Source organism: Gigantopelta aegis, chromosome 5 (assembly GCF_016097555.1).
Source record: "Gigantopelta aegis isolate Gae_Host chromosome 5, Gae_host_genome, whole genome shotgun sequence".
Lineage (NCBI taxonomy): Eukaryota > Metazoa > Mollusca > Gastropoda > Neomphalida > Peltospiridae > Gigantopelta > Gigantopelta aegis.
This window is the reverse complement of record NC_054703.1, coordinates 21,843,958-21,859,865: the sequence shown is the minus strand read 5'-3', so window position 1 is coordinate 21,859,865 and position 15,908 is coordinate 21,843,958. Positions and strand designations below refer to the sequence as shown.

Sequence of the window (15,908 nt, the reverse complement as noted above, 5' to 3'; positions counted from 1 at the left end):
TCTTTCTTTCTATCTTATTTTTCTTTGTCTTTCTTTCTGTCCTTTTATTTTTCTTTCTTTCTTTCTGTCCTTTCTTTTATTTTTCTTTGTTTCTTTCTGTCCTTTTATTTTTTTCTTTCTTTCTGTCCTTCTTTCTTTTATTTTTCTTTGTTTCTTTCTGTCCTTCTTTCTTTCTTTTATGTTTTTTGGGATACTATTTAGTAAAAGCCATACTCAACTGCATTTGAGACACGGACGGTCAACATTCACAAGAGTTATCTATACTAGTCACAACAATTTACGGTCCAGTACCAAATGTTTTCTTATTGTATTGTTTTTTAAATCAGGGATGGTGATAGGTAATGAAAAGTAGATTACAGGGTTACAGACTTCAAGAAAGCATTTCAGATTGCATGTGCGTTAGCCTTTTGCTCACTGCTTGTTTGGTTGCCGGTAAAAAGCGTATGGCAAATGCATAAAAAATTCAAGATTATTTAACTTTAAAAAAAAAAAAATTCTAACTTAACAGGGCACCTGTCTGAAAACTGCACGGTGCACATGAAACTCCTTTTTCATGTTAACACTTTTCATGTTTGATTAGAGTTGGGAAAGTTTAAAAAATTTTGCAATCTGGCTTCGGATAACCAAGCCACTAAAACATAAACTGAGCATTCTGGACTGTGGTGGAGCCCTGCCATGTGTGAATGATAGCATATCCATGAGACAAGTAGCCAGATGCCTGCAAGTGAGCCATTCCATCATCCATTAACTGTAAGAGTGTTTCCACACGACTGGCACAGCGAATGGGCTACCCCTCTCAGACGGAGTGTCAGTGTGGCCCTTAATGTCTTGTGACTAGTACATCTTAATTCTGAAAATTGGGTGTTGTCGACGGCAACAATACTGTGGTGCTTTTCCAGGTTTACTATCATGTCAAGTTATCCATTAAAATGTTTAAAATGCTGAAACCCAGTTATTTTTAAACAAAATATAAATTTTTACATCAAATTATTTCGCCAGATTAGAATAAAATGTGCCAGTTAGCAGATAATTTCGTCAAGTTATCCATTAAAATGTTTAAAATGCTGAAACCCAGTTATTTTTAAACAAAATATAAATTTTTACATCAAATTATTTCGCCAGATTAGAATAAAATGTGCCAGTTGTTTTTAAAATTAGCAACTGCTGTCCTTTCCATATATGCCATGTTGTATACATGTATCTTAGAAAAACAGTAAAATTATCATTGGTAATATGATAAAAGGTATCCATATCAAATCAATTATCATTGGTAATATGATAAAAGGTATCCATATCCAACAAAATATCATTGGTAATATGATAAAAGGTACCCATATCCAATAAATTATCATTGGTAATATGATAAAAGGTATCCATATCAAATCAATTATCATTGGTAATATGATAAAAGGTATCCATATCCAACAAAATATCATTGGTAATATGATAAAAGGTATCCATATCAAATCAATTATCATTGGTAATATGATAAAATGTTTCCGTAATCAATACCATTGTGGAGGTTAGAGCCCAAGGCACCAGGTTAGGACTATTTTTGTCTGGGAAAGTAAATTGTGTTCATACACCTCTTTTGAAAGAAAATGTTTCCTTTGTGTCCCGTTATTATATCGAAGGCAACCATGCCTCCCACCCCATCTCCATACCCATCCCCACCCCGATTAAAAATTAAAATTCAGCCCCTGATGGTCATGTATTAATCAAACAGAATATAATAAAGTTGAGGTGATTTAAAACAAACCCACCTGGTAATGGTGCCCTGTGTTGTTTATTGATGTGATGCATACATGAAGTGGATGTCTCTTTCAGGTGCGGGGCGGGATGTAGCCCAGTGGTATAGCGCTCACTTGATGCGCGGTCGGTCTGGGATCGATTCTCGTCAGTGGGCCCATTGGGCTATTTCACTCTCTCTAACCAGTGCACCATGACTGGTATATCAAAGGCCATGGTATGTACTACCCTGTCTGTGGGATGGTGCATATAAAAGAACCCTTGCTGCTAATCGAAAAGAGTAGCCCATGAAGTGGTGACAGCGGGTTTCCTCTCTCAATATCTGTGTGGTCCATAACCATATGTCTGATGCCATATAACCGTAAATAAAATGTGTTGAGTGCGTCGTTAAATAAAACCTTTCTTTCTTTCTTTCGTTCTTTCTTTCAGGCGTTTGCTAGTAACCTGGCAAGAAAGCACTACGAGAAGAAGCTGTCACAGAAGGTGTGGTATGCATGGCACTCGATCATCGAGACGAGGTGGAAGAATCGGGTAGAGCGCGCGTGTCAGGCCAAGGCGCAGGACGTCTGTAGAGACCTCACCGACCACTACGAGGTCAAACTGGCGTCGGTGAGCAATACGTTTATTTTAAACAGCGCTAGCTCTATGTCAGCAGAACATTTCGCCAAATTATCTATTAAACTTCAAAAATTGCAAATCCCCAGTTATTTTGTATCAAAATATCAATTATTACATAAAATTAGTTCGCCAAATTAAAATAAAATTTGCCGATTTGTTTTTGAAATTCGCATTTGGCGAATTTGGCAAGTGCCAGAGCTAGCCCTGAAATTTATCCCCACCAGTGAAATTTATGGGTATGGCACTAATTGAATATTTACAATGTGTGTGCTGAATTAATGCAACCACAATTGATAGGGAGTATGGGGGACCTCCCTCGGAAGAAAAATGGTTTAGGTTTAGGGTTAAGAAAATCATACAGTAATGATAAAAAGTCATTAATTTTGTCAAAAGGTAAATTTACACAAAGTAAAATCTGCCAAAACATTTGGGTATGGTGCCATACCCATTTTACCCTCTGGCAGAAACCGTGTCCACCTGGTGAATGTTTGCGTGTGTCGTATAAATTTAGTATGCACCTTATGTTGCGTATTTGTTGATGTCATTTTGGTTAACTCTTTTCCTCCCATTCTCGACTGCGACTGAGTTTCGTAAACACAGCTGTCAGCATTCACCGGCCATGGTGGTGCAGTGGTTAAGCCATCAAACTAGAGGCTGGTAGGTACAGGGTTCGCAGCCTGGTACCAGCTCCCACCTAGAGTAAGCTCTTAAGGGCTCAATGAGTAGGTGTAAGGCCACTACACTCTCTTCTCTCTAACTTACCACTAACAAACTAACAACTAACCCACTGTCATGGACAGATAGCTGACGTGTGTGCCCAGGATAGCATGCTTCAACCTTAATTGGATATAAGCACGAAAATAAGTTGAAATGAAATGTTAACATATGACAGGAGTTATCTATCTTGATTCTGTGAGCGCTAGAACATAGTAGAATGACAATCAAACATGATGAATGTAATTTGTTGACTGATATTCATATTTAAGTTGTTACCACAATATCGAAAAGAAAACAAAAAAAATGGTCTAAGTTTGTGTAAATGTTATTGATAACATAACACGCACATGGGTTCGATTTCTTGCTATTTGTATAATATTTCTTTTAATGAAAATTGAAGATTTGTAAAGAATATATTCGCCGAAAATAACTGATAATACAGACTTCGAAGTAGATGATGGATGAGATTACTCGTTGTTGATTGAAAGTGAAACTAAACTTTGTGAAAGCATCATAAATGATGACGTCGTGGATCATGATCGTAGGGTTTTAAAAAAAATTATTTTTTAAATATTAATTACGTTCTTGAAATTTTATTTGGGTAATTAGACTCACCAAGATGTCCCCTAAAATATTACACACACCAAGAGAGTGTTACACTAGTTGTTTTCTTACAATTTGAGGTTGAAAAATGTAGGTTCAAAATTACGCTTATCTAATTTCTTTTTGACCACCCGATCTATTTAACGACCAAATTTAATGAGTAGAATTTTCTTTATTTAATTATATTAATTAGAGATGCGCATCGAAATTTTAAAGGCCCACTATTTAATTTTTGGATGTAAATTTCAAAATTGTTCGCTTAATTTTTTTGTTTCTGTCCCAGTACAAGCCCCTGGCTATCCAGAGACAGGCCCCGGGACGGACATGCTCGAAACTCTAGTGGTATATGAGCATGTAAAAATTATTCATATTTCACACTGGAAACTTGGGTCAGTGATGATGTTTTCTCGTTGTAAAGCTGGGTGGATAAGAGATAAGTGATGTCATCTTCCCTGGTCTAAGCTGTGTATATTCATTCGCATGTCTCGTTGTGAAGCTGGATGAATAAGAGATAAGTGATGTCATCTTCCCTGGTCTAAGCTGTGTGTATTTGCATGTCTTGTTGTGAAGCTGGATGAATAAGAGATAAGTGATGTCATCTTCCGTGGTCTAAGCTGTGTGTATTCGCATGTCTCGTTGTGAAGCTGGATGAATAAGAGTTAAGTGATGTCATCTTCCCTGGTCTAAGCTGTGTGTATTCGCATGTCTCGTTGTGAAGCTGGGTGAATAAGAGTTAAGTGACATCATCTCCCCTGTCTAAGCTGTGTGTATTCACATGTCTCGTTGTGAAGCTGGATGAATAAGAGTTAAGTGATGTCATCTTCCCTGGTCTAAGTTGTGTGTATTCGCATGTCTCGTTGTGAAGCTGGGTGAATAAGAGTTAAGTGACATCATCTCCCCTGTCTAAGCTGTGTGTATTCACATGTCTCGTTGTGAAGCTGGATGGATAAGAGTTAAGTGACATCATCTTCCCTGGTCTAAGCTGTGTGTATTCGCATGTCTCGTTGAGTAATGTTGGAAGTAATCATCAGATTTTACATTATTTGATGGTCGATAATAAATACAATACCACACTTCTGTTTAACTATATAACAATTGCATGTATATGAAACTCGTGAACTAATATGGGATGTTCACTTGTTTTGTAAAACTGATATCGAGTAAACGTGTGTACTATTCTATAGGTCTTCATTGGGTGGATGGGATTATTTAGCTTGGTTGGTAGACAGCTGTCTTTGGGTTTTTGTTTTTTTAGTCATCCAGTCGTCCATTACACTTGAGAATAAGGAATTGTTCAAGCAATGTTAGAAAGTTTGTTTTTGTTTAACGACACCACTAGAGCACATTGATGTATTAATCATCGGCTATTGGATGTCACACATTTGGTAATTTTGACATATAGACTTGCTACATATTATCCATTACTAGCAAGGGATCTTTTATATGCACCATCCCACAGACAGGATATCACATACCACAGTATTTGATATGTCAGTCGTGGTGCACTGGCTAGAGCGAGAAATAGCTCAATGGGCCCACCGACAGGGATCGATTCCAGACCTATGGTGCATCAAGCGAGTGCTTTACTACTGGGCTACATTCCGTCCCTGTTGAAGCCAATTAAAAATAGGTTAGCCCATATCACACGTGTGGTATACATGTATATATAATGACCTGCTTGGCTTTCGATTACCGAAGTAGCAAATTAACAAGCAAGCAAAACCACCACATGTACATAGATTTTCTTAGGAATATCTGATTAACATTTTTGCTTTGTTTTGCATATGGTGAAAATGACACACACAAACACATAACATGCTCATGAAAATGTTGAAAATTGTGAATGGCTTCTGATGACTATTCATGTTTGTAGCACAATAACAAGTTGAATTCTAGTGTCACTATTCTGGTAAGTATGATATTGCCAGTGTATTAATATTCTGTAGATCACAATCACAGTTATTTTAATTTATCCTGCAACCACTGTTTCTATCGACGTATTATAATGACTGATTAAAGCAAAGTCATACATATATACTAGCAGATGCATACATGTAGATACATTTATAGTACAAAATCGCTCATTTGTCTTCAAATAATAACAGAAATAATAGCTTTTCACCATGTTTTTTATGGACTCTGGGATAAAAGTAATGACTAGCAGGGGTTCAAAAATCCCATCACCCGACGCCCATGCCAAGTGGAATTTTCATGCCGAGCAAGTAATTATGTTAACTGCATATGCTCGATGTCAAGTGACTAATTATCACCTAAAACTTTTTTATATTTTTCTTTTTTTACAAATCTCGGTAAAACCTTTGGAAAGAGTTCCAATCGTTTGAGCATTTACATAGCTCTAAGGAGAACTAACCCTAACACTAAATGCTGGAACTATCGGAACTCTTGCCCTATCGACTAAGATCGGTAATTTCCGCCACAGAACGTTTGACTGAATTCGTACAAGTAATCGGTTCGATGATCTTCAAACTTAGAAATAACGTCCAATACGCTTTACAGCTTATGTACAGGGGAATGTCCGAGTAACTCTCCATTCCTGAAAAATAATGGAGACAAGTCCCATTATTTCCCTACTTAAAATACAAGGATATTTCCCTACTTAAAATACACCACTGAGTAATAATTTTATGTGAATATATGTTAGTATGGAAATTAACACCAATGATTTTAGTGGGTTAATTAAGTAGGGTTCCATCTCTCCATTACTGAAAAATAATGGAGCGTTGAGATAATACTGTGACTTTGCAGGTGTATTTTAAATAAAAATTAAATATACATGCCATGTGAATGCAATCAGAATGTTTAATCCTTACAAAAATTGTCATATTCAAATTATATTACAGTTAACGTGGTGGACTCTGGAATCTACTCTTTGCAAATGAACGGGGGTGTAAAGCACGTTTATAATTTCTGAGTTCACTTGAAGAAAGCATAATTATTATGAACTGTATTCTTATAAACATTGCAAGATATTTTAGTTTAGATATCATAAACCTTGTAGCAGAACATACTTAATGTTTTTCAGTAAGTATTTGCAAATGTAAATCTACGTCCGTGTAAAATGAACGGGTAAGTTGAAGTTAGATTTCATTAGCCCTACATCATAATCATTACAAGTTAGATTTCATTAGCCCTATGCCATAATCATGATGGTGCGATGCCCTCTAAGCATACATGAAAATATTTTTTTTTTCTGCTTTATTAATACTTTTTAACATAAATTATGCTCAATAAATTAAAAATACAAGGCTGCAATCGATGTCCTTTTTTTGTACACCCTCTCCCCTTCTGTTGTTTACCAATCATACACTATTTAAAAACATTAACAGAGCTCATGTGTACTTTGAGCCCAGTCGTGGCTGTTTGCGAGAGATTTTTCTCAGCTGTGAACAGGGTAAAACATCCCAGAGAAGTGTTTTGGGGCAAAGAATGTTAAATAATATACTCACAATAATGACATATGGGCCAAAATCCTTAAACATTTTTCAACCAATGCCAGCCGTAAAAGAATGGCTCACAAGTGGAAAGGATTCTCGCCATATCCACAGCCACTAATACATACATCGACACAATAATTATATTGAGATGAACAAGTGGACACTACCAAACAAATAACAAATTTTAAATCAACAAATGGACACTATTTAAAAACTAAAGTTTAAATCAACAAATAGAGAAGACAGTGGATACTACTGGACAGACATATACATTTAGTACTTCCTGAATAAGTGTTGTAACTTATTGGCAAACTTCTTTATTTGTGCAATCAAACCAATTACTTTCAATATTATTATATTATTAAGCACTGTATTAAATTAAATAGGAGTAACACAATTGGTTACTTAAGAAGTATGGGCAAGTGGAAAAATATATTTGGGGCAAGTGAAAATCTGATTGGCACTTGCCCTATGGCAAGTAAATATTTTGAAAATTTTTGAACCCCTGACTAGTTAATGATGTAAGATATCAGCTTTATCTTGTTCGGGCCGAATGGAAAATTTCCCATTCTTACTGTCACCGAATAAAGCCAATATTCTGTATCATTAACTAGTTATTCTCTGTGTAATAATAAATATTCATAAAACACTTTTGATATATGTGTATTTTTGTTAGTTGTGTTGGCAAGCTAAATTTCAGTTGGTGCTGTGTTGTTGCATGGTGCACATGCAGTTGATGTCAATTTTTACTTGTGTCGCAACAAGAATGTGTTGCCAGATTCTTTTAGAAAATGATGTTTTTAAACAGTACTTTGTCAGATATAATGACTATCTTTTTGTAGCCCTTTAAATTCAGACCATCTTATAATGTACTAGGTAAATACCCAGTAATAATAAAACTGCTGTTGCAGATCAATTTATTGTACTACAAACATGAATATAGGATAAATGTCACAGAATCATTTGTTAATCTATGAACAATGTTTCTAGTGTTCTGACAGCTCTTTGATTTTTCATTACGAAATTGTGACCTCGTCTGATTAATCAGTATTTGTTTTGGAAGAGCCTCAACAAATGCCAATAAGCATACCGGTAGACTGATTGATATGTGTTCCATATTAAGGAGCACTTGTGATGAATCCTCTATATCCACATGTACCTTGCCCCACAGCTCTTTTTCATTTTGGTTTAATTGTATAAATAATATTTCCATATATTTACCTTTTCTGGCACCCAGTAGCTGATGTGTATTTTTCTGCTGGGGTTAGTAAACATTTATTCGTTTTAATTTTTAATGTTTTTCTCTCGTGTTTGATTTAGCTGAACGAGGCTCTAGAAGCGTCGCGAGTGGAGGTCTCGAAACTGATGAAGGAACGGGAGCGTTACGAGGAGGCCATGAAGAAGGCGTTCATGCGCGGCGTGTGTGCGCTCAACCTTGAAGCCATGTCCATGTTCCAGGGAGACGAAGAACACGCTGATGGTATGTTCAGTAGGCAAAACTTTTTAAAAAATTTGTTTTGTTTAACGACACCACGAGAGCACATTGATTTATTAATCATCGGCTATTTGGAAGTCAAACATTTGGTAATTTTGACTCGTAGTCTGAGAGAAAACCCGCAACATTTTTTTTTCCATTAGTAGCAAGGGATCTGTTATATGCACCATCCCACAGTCAGGATAGCACATACCACAGTCTTTGATATACCAGTCGTGGTGCACTGGCTGGAATGAGAAATAGCCCAGTGGGCTGTTCGATAGGCGAGGGGCAGGATTTAGCTCAGTCAGTTTTGCGCTCGCAGGAGGTGCTCGTGTCACAAGACCAAACCACCTTGATGGATCCATTAAACTAACTGGTTTTTTTCTCATTCCAACCAGTGCACCACAACCGGTCAAAGGCAGTAGTACATTGCTTTCCTGTCTGTGGGAAAGTGCATATAAAAGATCCCATGCTGCTAATGGAAAAATGTAATAATTACCAAATGTTCAATAGGTGAGTTATAGGTTTTACTTTTCTGATGGCTAAGATGTTTAGGTGTAAGTTTTTTGCATTTAGTTTTTTTCACACTAACTATGGGTTCTAGGCCAATAAACAGCCCTCTACTTTGTAACTGATTTTGTAGCATATGCAACTGTTGTTTTTGTTTGGCAACTTGAACTAAAACTAAGGGACGATTCAGGCGTATTAGTCGCTAGTGCGTGGACAAATCTTAGTTTGCCTTCAATTTCACAGAGTTAAGAAATTGTTAATCTGTTCATCGATAATATGATAATCACAAAAACAGACCACAACCACATGGTGTAAGTCAAATTTGAACAAGTAAATATTATCACAGCGAAAGATATGATAATAGTTACAATTGTTTTTGTTATGCATCTTGTGAACTACTTTATTTAAAAAGAAAGTAATAGTTTCTAACAAAACCTTACAATCGTGTTAACAACTTGAACAAGAAGTGAAAAGATGATCACATTGATTAACATAGACTTTGATCTTAGTCAGCTTTTTTTTAATGCAGCATGCAATAACCAAATACAATGTACATCGTCAGCATAAAGTAGAAAACACAGGCCTCTGAAATTTACGAGAGCGATCGTTTCGTTCTCGCGTTGCTCTAACAAATCTAATTTGTGTAACTTATTTTTTGTTTGCGCAAAATTTACATCACCATTTACTTGGATATAACCTGTTACGCAAAAAGGAAATGGGTTACATGGATTTATTTCTGCTTTACCGATAAATGGGTCACACAGATTTTCAATTCTCAGAAGGACGGAAATGTTTTATTTAAAGACGCACTCGTCACATTTTATTTACGGTTATATGGCGTCAGTCATATGGTTAAGGACCACATAGATATATAGAGGAAACCCTCTGGCATCACTTCATGGGCTACTCTTTTCAATTAGCAGCAAGGGATCTTTTATATGCACCATCCCACAGACAGGATAACACATACCATGGCCTTTGATATACTAGTCGTGGTGCACTGGCTGGAACGAGAAATAGCCCAATGGGCCCACCGACGGGGATCGATCCCAGACCGACCACGCATCAAGCGAGCGCTTTACCACTGGGCTACTTCCCGCCCCTGTTCAATTCTCGGAGGACTGAAACAAGTTTATCTTTGAGGACTGAAACAAGTTTATCTTTGGGTTTTTTTTTAATTTTTTTATGTTTTTTTATAAAGAGCTGCATTAATCATCACAAGGACTGGCCTCGGTGGCGTCGTGGCAGGCCATCGGTCTACAGGCTGGTAGGTACTGGGTTCGGATCCCAGTCGAGGCATGGGATTTTTAATCCAGATACCGACTCCAAACCCTGAGTGAGTGCTCCGCAAGGCTCAATGGGTAGGTGTAAACCACTTGCACCGACCAGTGATCCATAACTGGTTCAACAAAGGCCATGGTTTGTGCTATCCTGCCTGTGGGAAGCGCAAATAAAAGATCCCTTGCTGCCTGTCATAAAAAGAGTAGCCTATGTGGCGACAGCGGGTTTCCTCTAAAAACAGTGTCAGAATGACCATATGTTTGACGTCCAATAGCCGATGATAAGATAAAAAATCAATGTGCTCTAGCGGCGTCGTTAAATAAAACAAACTTTACTCTTTTTTTAATCATCACAAATTGCTTGTTTATTCGTGAGATCAGTTTATGATGGGCTACATATTTAATTGCACAGGATTGTTGTTTTGTTTTCAGTGAACCAGCACCACCACACTGGTTCCTCGTCCTCACAGGATGACATCTCGGATAATCTAGACGGGGGGGTGCTCGAGAAAGACCACGGGGCGCCGAAAACCATTCCACAGGAAGCTATTTACACGTCACATCCTGCAGAATACCCGCCACCTCGCGTCATCACAAGTCAGGGGTCGCGGGCAGTGACGTCGAATGTACCTCATGCCCAGACAGTGGTAATAGTGTTCTTTTAAAAATGTCTTTCTTTTTTTAACATTGTGAAAAGCATAAAAGGAACTTTCTGTGGCTACAAATAACATCGCAGGAGTGTTCTAGTTATGTGGGGGGGGGGGGGGGGGGGAAAAGAAAAGAAAAAAACAAACCCATTTCCAATGAGGTAGATAATGGTAACAGTTCTGATAAAAAAAAATTAACATTGTGAAAAGCAGAAAAGGAACTTTCTATGGCTACAAACAACATTGCAGGAGTGTTCTACATTTAGTTATGAGGATTAATGGAAGAAAAACACTTTGCAGGTGATATTGACCTCAAACAACCTGTTCAATACAGATCATATCAGCTATAGTCAGCCCATGCATTTCGCATACAATTTACATGGCTAGCTTTTTCACCAGAGTTATTTCCCTTCACATGGAGCTATATTACATGGAACACATGCAAAAACCTCTTATAATAAATATTAGTTTTGAAATTGGTATTTGCAGTGAAAAGTGGTCTGTTATGTTTCCAAACAAGCTTTTAAACACGGCCAATAATCAAAAACATTACATTAGGGTCCGTAACTCTGCCTGGTTTGGTCAGCAGCAGTATAATGAATAAATGATTCTGATGGCTCTGAAACACCAGTCAAATGACAAAAACTATAAATGCATGTACTAGTAAAAGGTTTCAGATCTCAGAATAAACTCAATCTGGGCAACAAGCTCATAACAAAACAAGAATGTGTGCAGCAAATTATGCATGGGGGAGTCTAGACTGCTGCGAGTGTGGTTTAGAGGGGTAGTTCGAGTCATGTTCGCTTATAAAATATATTTAAAAAAAAGAAAATTTGCTTTAAACGAGGGGTGGGTTGAATCCATGAACACCCTCCCCCTTTGCACAAGTGCCGGCAAAATGAATGAATTAATGAATGTTTAATGACACCCCAGCACAAAAATACACATCGGCTATTGGGTGTCACAAATGGTAAGTATATGAAAATATTATTTATATAAAACCACAGTGTAAGGAGCTGTGGGGAAAAAGTATAATATAATACATAAAATCAAGGTAAGTATATTTTAAAACTTTGTATAGAAGTCAAAGTGTTTTAAAAACTTTACAATTAATTCTGGATGGAATTTAAGAGATTCCAAAATATTTCTGTTGCAAGTGCCTGCAAAAATAACTCTAACAAAGTTTTTTACTTCAAGCGAGGGGTGAGTTGAATCCATGAATACCCCTTCCTCTTTGCACAAGTGCCTGCAAAAATACTGTCGCAAAAAGTTTTTTTACTTTGAGCAGGGGTGGGTTGAATCCATGAACCCCCCTCCCTCTTGGCACAAATAACTACAAAAATAACTCTCAAAGGTCAAATCAAAGGTAAAAAAAGGAGTTATTTTTAGTGCTGTGTGAAAACATCCTGTCATTTTGCTGTTTAAAGAAAATCTCACAGTAACCGTCTATTTGTGAAGACAAAAATCATTTTCTTTGTTTCATTAAAGGTCATTGTTTTCCATTCCAGCCGTCTGCTAAACCGAGCACCAGTTCGACTTCCTCGTCGAAGGGGAAAGTGATCAGCACTAAAATAACAGCCAGAGTGGATTCTGGGAGGCCGGGGAAGAGTATCTTATCCGCAAACTCACAGACGCTGGCTCCTCCAATGGCCTCTGTTATTGTCGAACGACACCAGCCTATTACTAAAGTCAGTGTATTTAAAAACACTCCTTTGTCTGTCTCTGTTTCTCTCGGGGTGGGACCGACCTAGGTGGCGTCGTGGTTAGGCCATTGGTCTACAGGCTGGTAGGTACTGGGTTCGGATCCCAGTCGAGGCATGGGATTTTTAATCCAGATACTGACTCCAAACCCTGAGTGAGTGCTCCGCAAGGCTCAGTGGGTAGGTGTAAACCACTTGCACCGACCAGTGTTCCATAACTGGTTCAACAAAGGCCATGGTTTGTGCTGTCCTGCCTGTGGGAAGTGCAAATAAAAGATCCCTTGCTGCCTGTCATAAAAGAGTAGCCTATGCAGAGTTGCCAACTGCTACGCTTTGGGCGTAGTTTGCTACGCTTAGTCGACATTTGCTATGCTCATGCCGAAATTGCTACGCTCAGTTGGAAAAAAAATCCAGTATGATATGCTAATGAAAACCAGTAATAACTTTTGCAACAGATAAACATAACTGGATGATTAGTGTATTTGGCCAAAATTTCTACTAACGAATTATGTTTTATTTCAACTTTATCACAAATTATAGGTCTACAGAGTACAGTTGAAAAGCGGGTGATTTTTGGCAATTATACTAAAAATTGGACGTAATCTTGGAATACAGTAGGGGCCTAACTAAAAACTGAATTCCTCATTTCTGTGGCTTCTTCTTTTTTTTATTCCAACATATAAAAGTATAATTTGCGGTTTAAGAACCATTGTAAAACAGTTATACTAAGGTGTATTCAGTAACAGACAGGTGTCGAGTACTATAAAACCATCAATGAACGGTTCTTTAGTTATGTTATGCTTGCATGCCTCTGAATGTATAACATTGCATGTGAACGTATGCCAGTTAGGAATAGAGTCATTTTAATTTTAACTTGAAATAAGAATACAAGCATTCATCGCACAACAGTTAATTTTGAGTTTATTGCATTTTGATGCTGTTTTAAAAACAAAATTCTGGTCATTTATAATCCTGTTCAAATCGCCCGACTTGTTTGACAACATTCGTTACATTTCGGGTATGTCTGTATCCCTTAACCGATGACAAGCGTTATCTATGCTAAAAATAGCATGACCCAGTCTTTTGCAGTTACTATGATGTAGTTATTTGGTATTATTTGGTGTCTTCTTTTGCTGTTGTTTATGACATTCAGCCATGCTAGGCTCAAATATCATTTGCTGTGCTCAGCTTGTCATGAATGCTACTCTCACTTGTGGCTAAGGGTTGGCAGCTCTGCCTATGTGGCGACAGCATTTCCTCTAAAAAAAAACAGTGTCAGAATGACCATACATGTATGTTTGACGTCCAATAGCCGATGATAAGATAAAAAAATCAATGTGCTCTAGTGGCGTCGTTAAATAAAACAAACTTTACTTTTACTCTCGGGGTGGGATTTAGCTATGTCAGTTGAGTGCTCACTTGAGAGCTTGTATCGCAGGATCGAACCACCTCTATGGATCCATTCAACTGATTTCTTTTTCTTGTTCCAACCAGTGCACCATGACTGATCAAAAGCTGTGGTATGTCCTTTCCTGTCTGTGGGAAAGTGCATGATAAAACATCCCTTGCTGTATTAGGAATGACCAAATGTTTGACATCCAATAGCTGATGATTAATTAATCAATGTGCTCTAGTAGTGTCAGTAAACAAAAAAACAAAAAACCTCTCAGGGAGGGATGTAGACCAGTGGTAAAGTGCTCGCTTGATGCCCTGTCAGTTTGAGATCAATCCCCGCCGGTGGACTCATTGAGCTATTTCTCATTCCAAACAATGCACCACTACTGGTATATCAAAGATCATGGTATGTGCTATGCTGTCATATACGAGTCGTCACATGAAAAAAACATAAAACTATTAGCACTCTATCTGGGGTGAGACTTAGTCCTGTGGTAAAGCACTCGCCTGAGGCAAGGTCGATCTAGGATCAATCCCCATTGGTGGACCCTATATGCTATTTCTCATTTCAGCCAGTGCACCGTGACTGGTGTATCAAAGGCCGTGGTATGTGCTATCTAGTCTGTGGGATGATGGATATAAAAGATCCCTTGCTACTAATGGAAAAATGTAGCAGGTTTCCTCTATGAGACTATATGTCAGAATTATCAAATGTTTGATGTCCAGTAGCCGATGATTAATAAATCAGGGTGCTATGGTGGTTTCGTTAAACGAAACCAACTTTACCAAGTCACAGGTCTCCTTCTATATTGGACTTAGTGGGGGTTTTCTGTTCCAAGCAGTGCCCATTTCCCATGATAAACCAATTACCCGGTAACTGTGATCAATTAATGAATCAGTCATAAGCGCACAGGTAAAAACAATGGCGATATTTGGGCAAAACGTACCAGCCAGAAACGTTTCTACTGTGTATTTGCATCATTCTACCGATAATACTAGTTGTAGTGATGTGAAAATGTGTTTTGATTTGTTTGAAACCCGATATATACATGTAGCTGTTAGGTAATAATGTAAATATGAATAAACTTGTTCCAGAATGAAGCATTTTTGTTTAATTCAGGCAAATATTGGTCTTCTCCTTACAAAATAGGGAGCCTGTATGCCTGTTTAGTTAATCTCTCTATCTCTCTCTCTCTCTCTCTCTCTCTCTCTCTCTCTCTCCGACTCTTCTCTCTTCTCAACTTTTCTTCATTTCTTTTCATTTATATTTCATTATAGCAATTTATAAATATTATTTTTTATTATATTTCTGCCATCTTTTCTAACAAAATATATTAGATTTGTATTTATGAATTGTATTACTATCCCAATAAGGCATATTTGATAGTTAATAAATATTGTTTAAACCAAACGCTATTATTTCTTATAAATTATTTTATAATTTTTCTTTTCTTTTCCTTTCTAGCAAACCATTGGTCATGCGACAGCCAGCAAATATCCCAAACCGCAGACAGCGCCCCCTGGTCATATCTTTAAACGTTTAGCCGGCCAGGGAGCCCCTGTTACAGTGGCACCTCACATTCAGACGGTTAAAGTTGTCGACTGACGACATTGCTGAAGTATTCTAAACGACATCTGTGACATTACGTTTTCAACATTCCGTCCACGCCAGGGGTACAGAAAGAATTAGTCCACACACCAAATACAGAGAAAAGTTCTGAGGGACGATTGAAAAAAAATATATATATCCACCAATC

At 37.5% G+C, this 15,908-nt stretch overlaps 1 protein-coding gene across 1 annotated transcript in view; it reads left to right on the top strand.

Moving 5' to 3' along the window:
- The window catches only part of LOC121373004 (centrosomal protein POC5-like), a 34,386-nt gene extending 18,478 nt beyond the window's left edge, over positions 1–15,908 (top strand). The window contains exons 7-11 of the mRNA XM_041499445.1: positions 2,179–2,358; positions 8,463–8,622; positions 10,842–11,056; positions 12,565–12,744; positions 15,617–15,908. Coding sequence (XP_041355379.1) covers positions 2,179–2,358; positions 8,463–8,622; positions 10,842–11,056; positions 12,565–12,744; positions 15,617–15,757 — 876 coding nt within the window. The 3' untranslated portion in view covers positions 15,758–15,908. The remainder of the gene's footprint in view (positions 1–2,178; positions 2,359–8,462; positions 8,623–10,841; positions 11,057–12,564; positions 12,745–15,616) is intronic.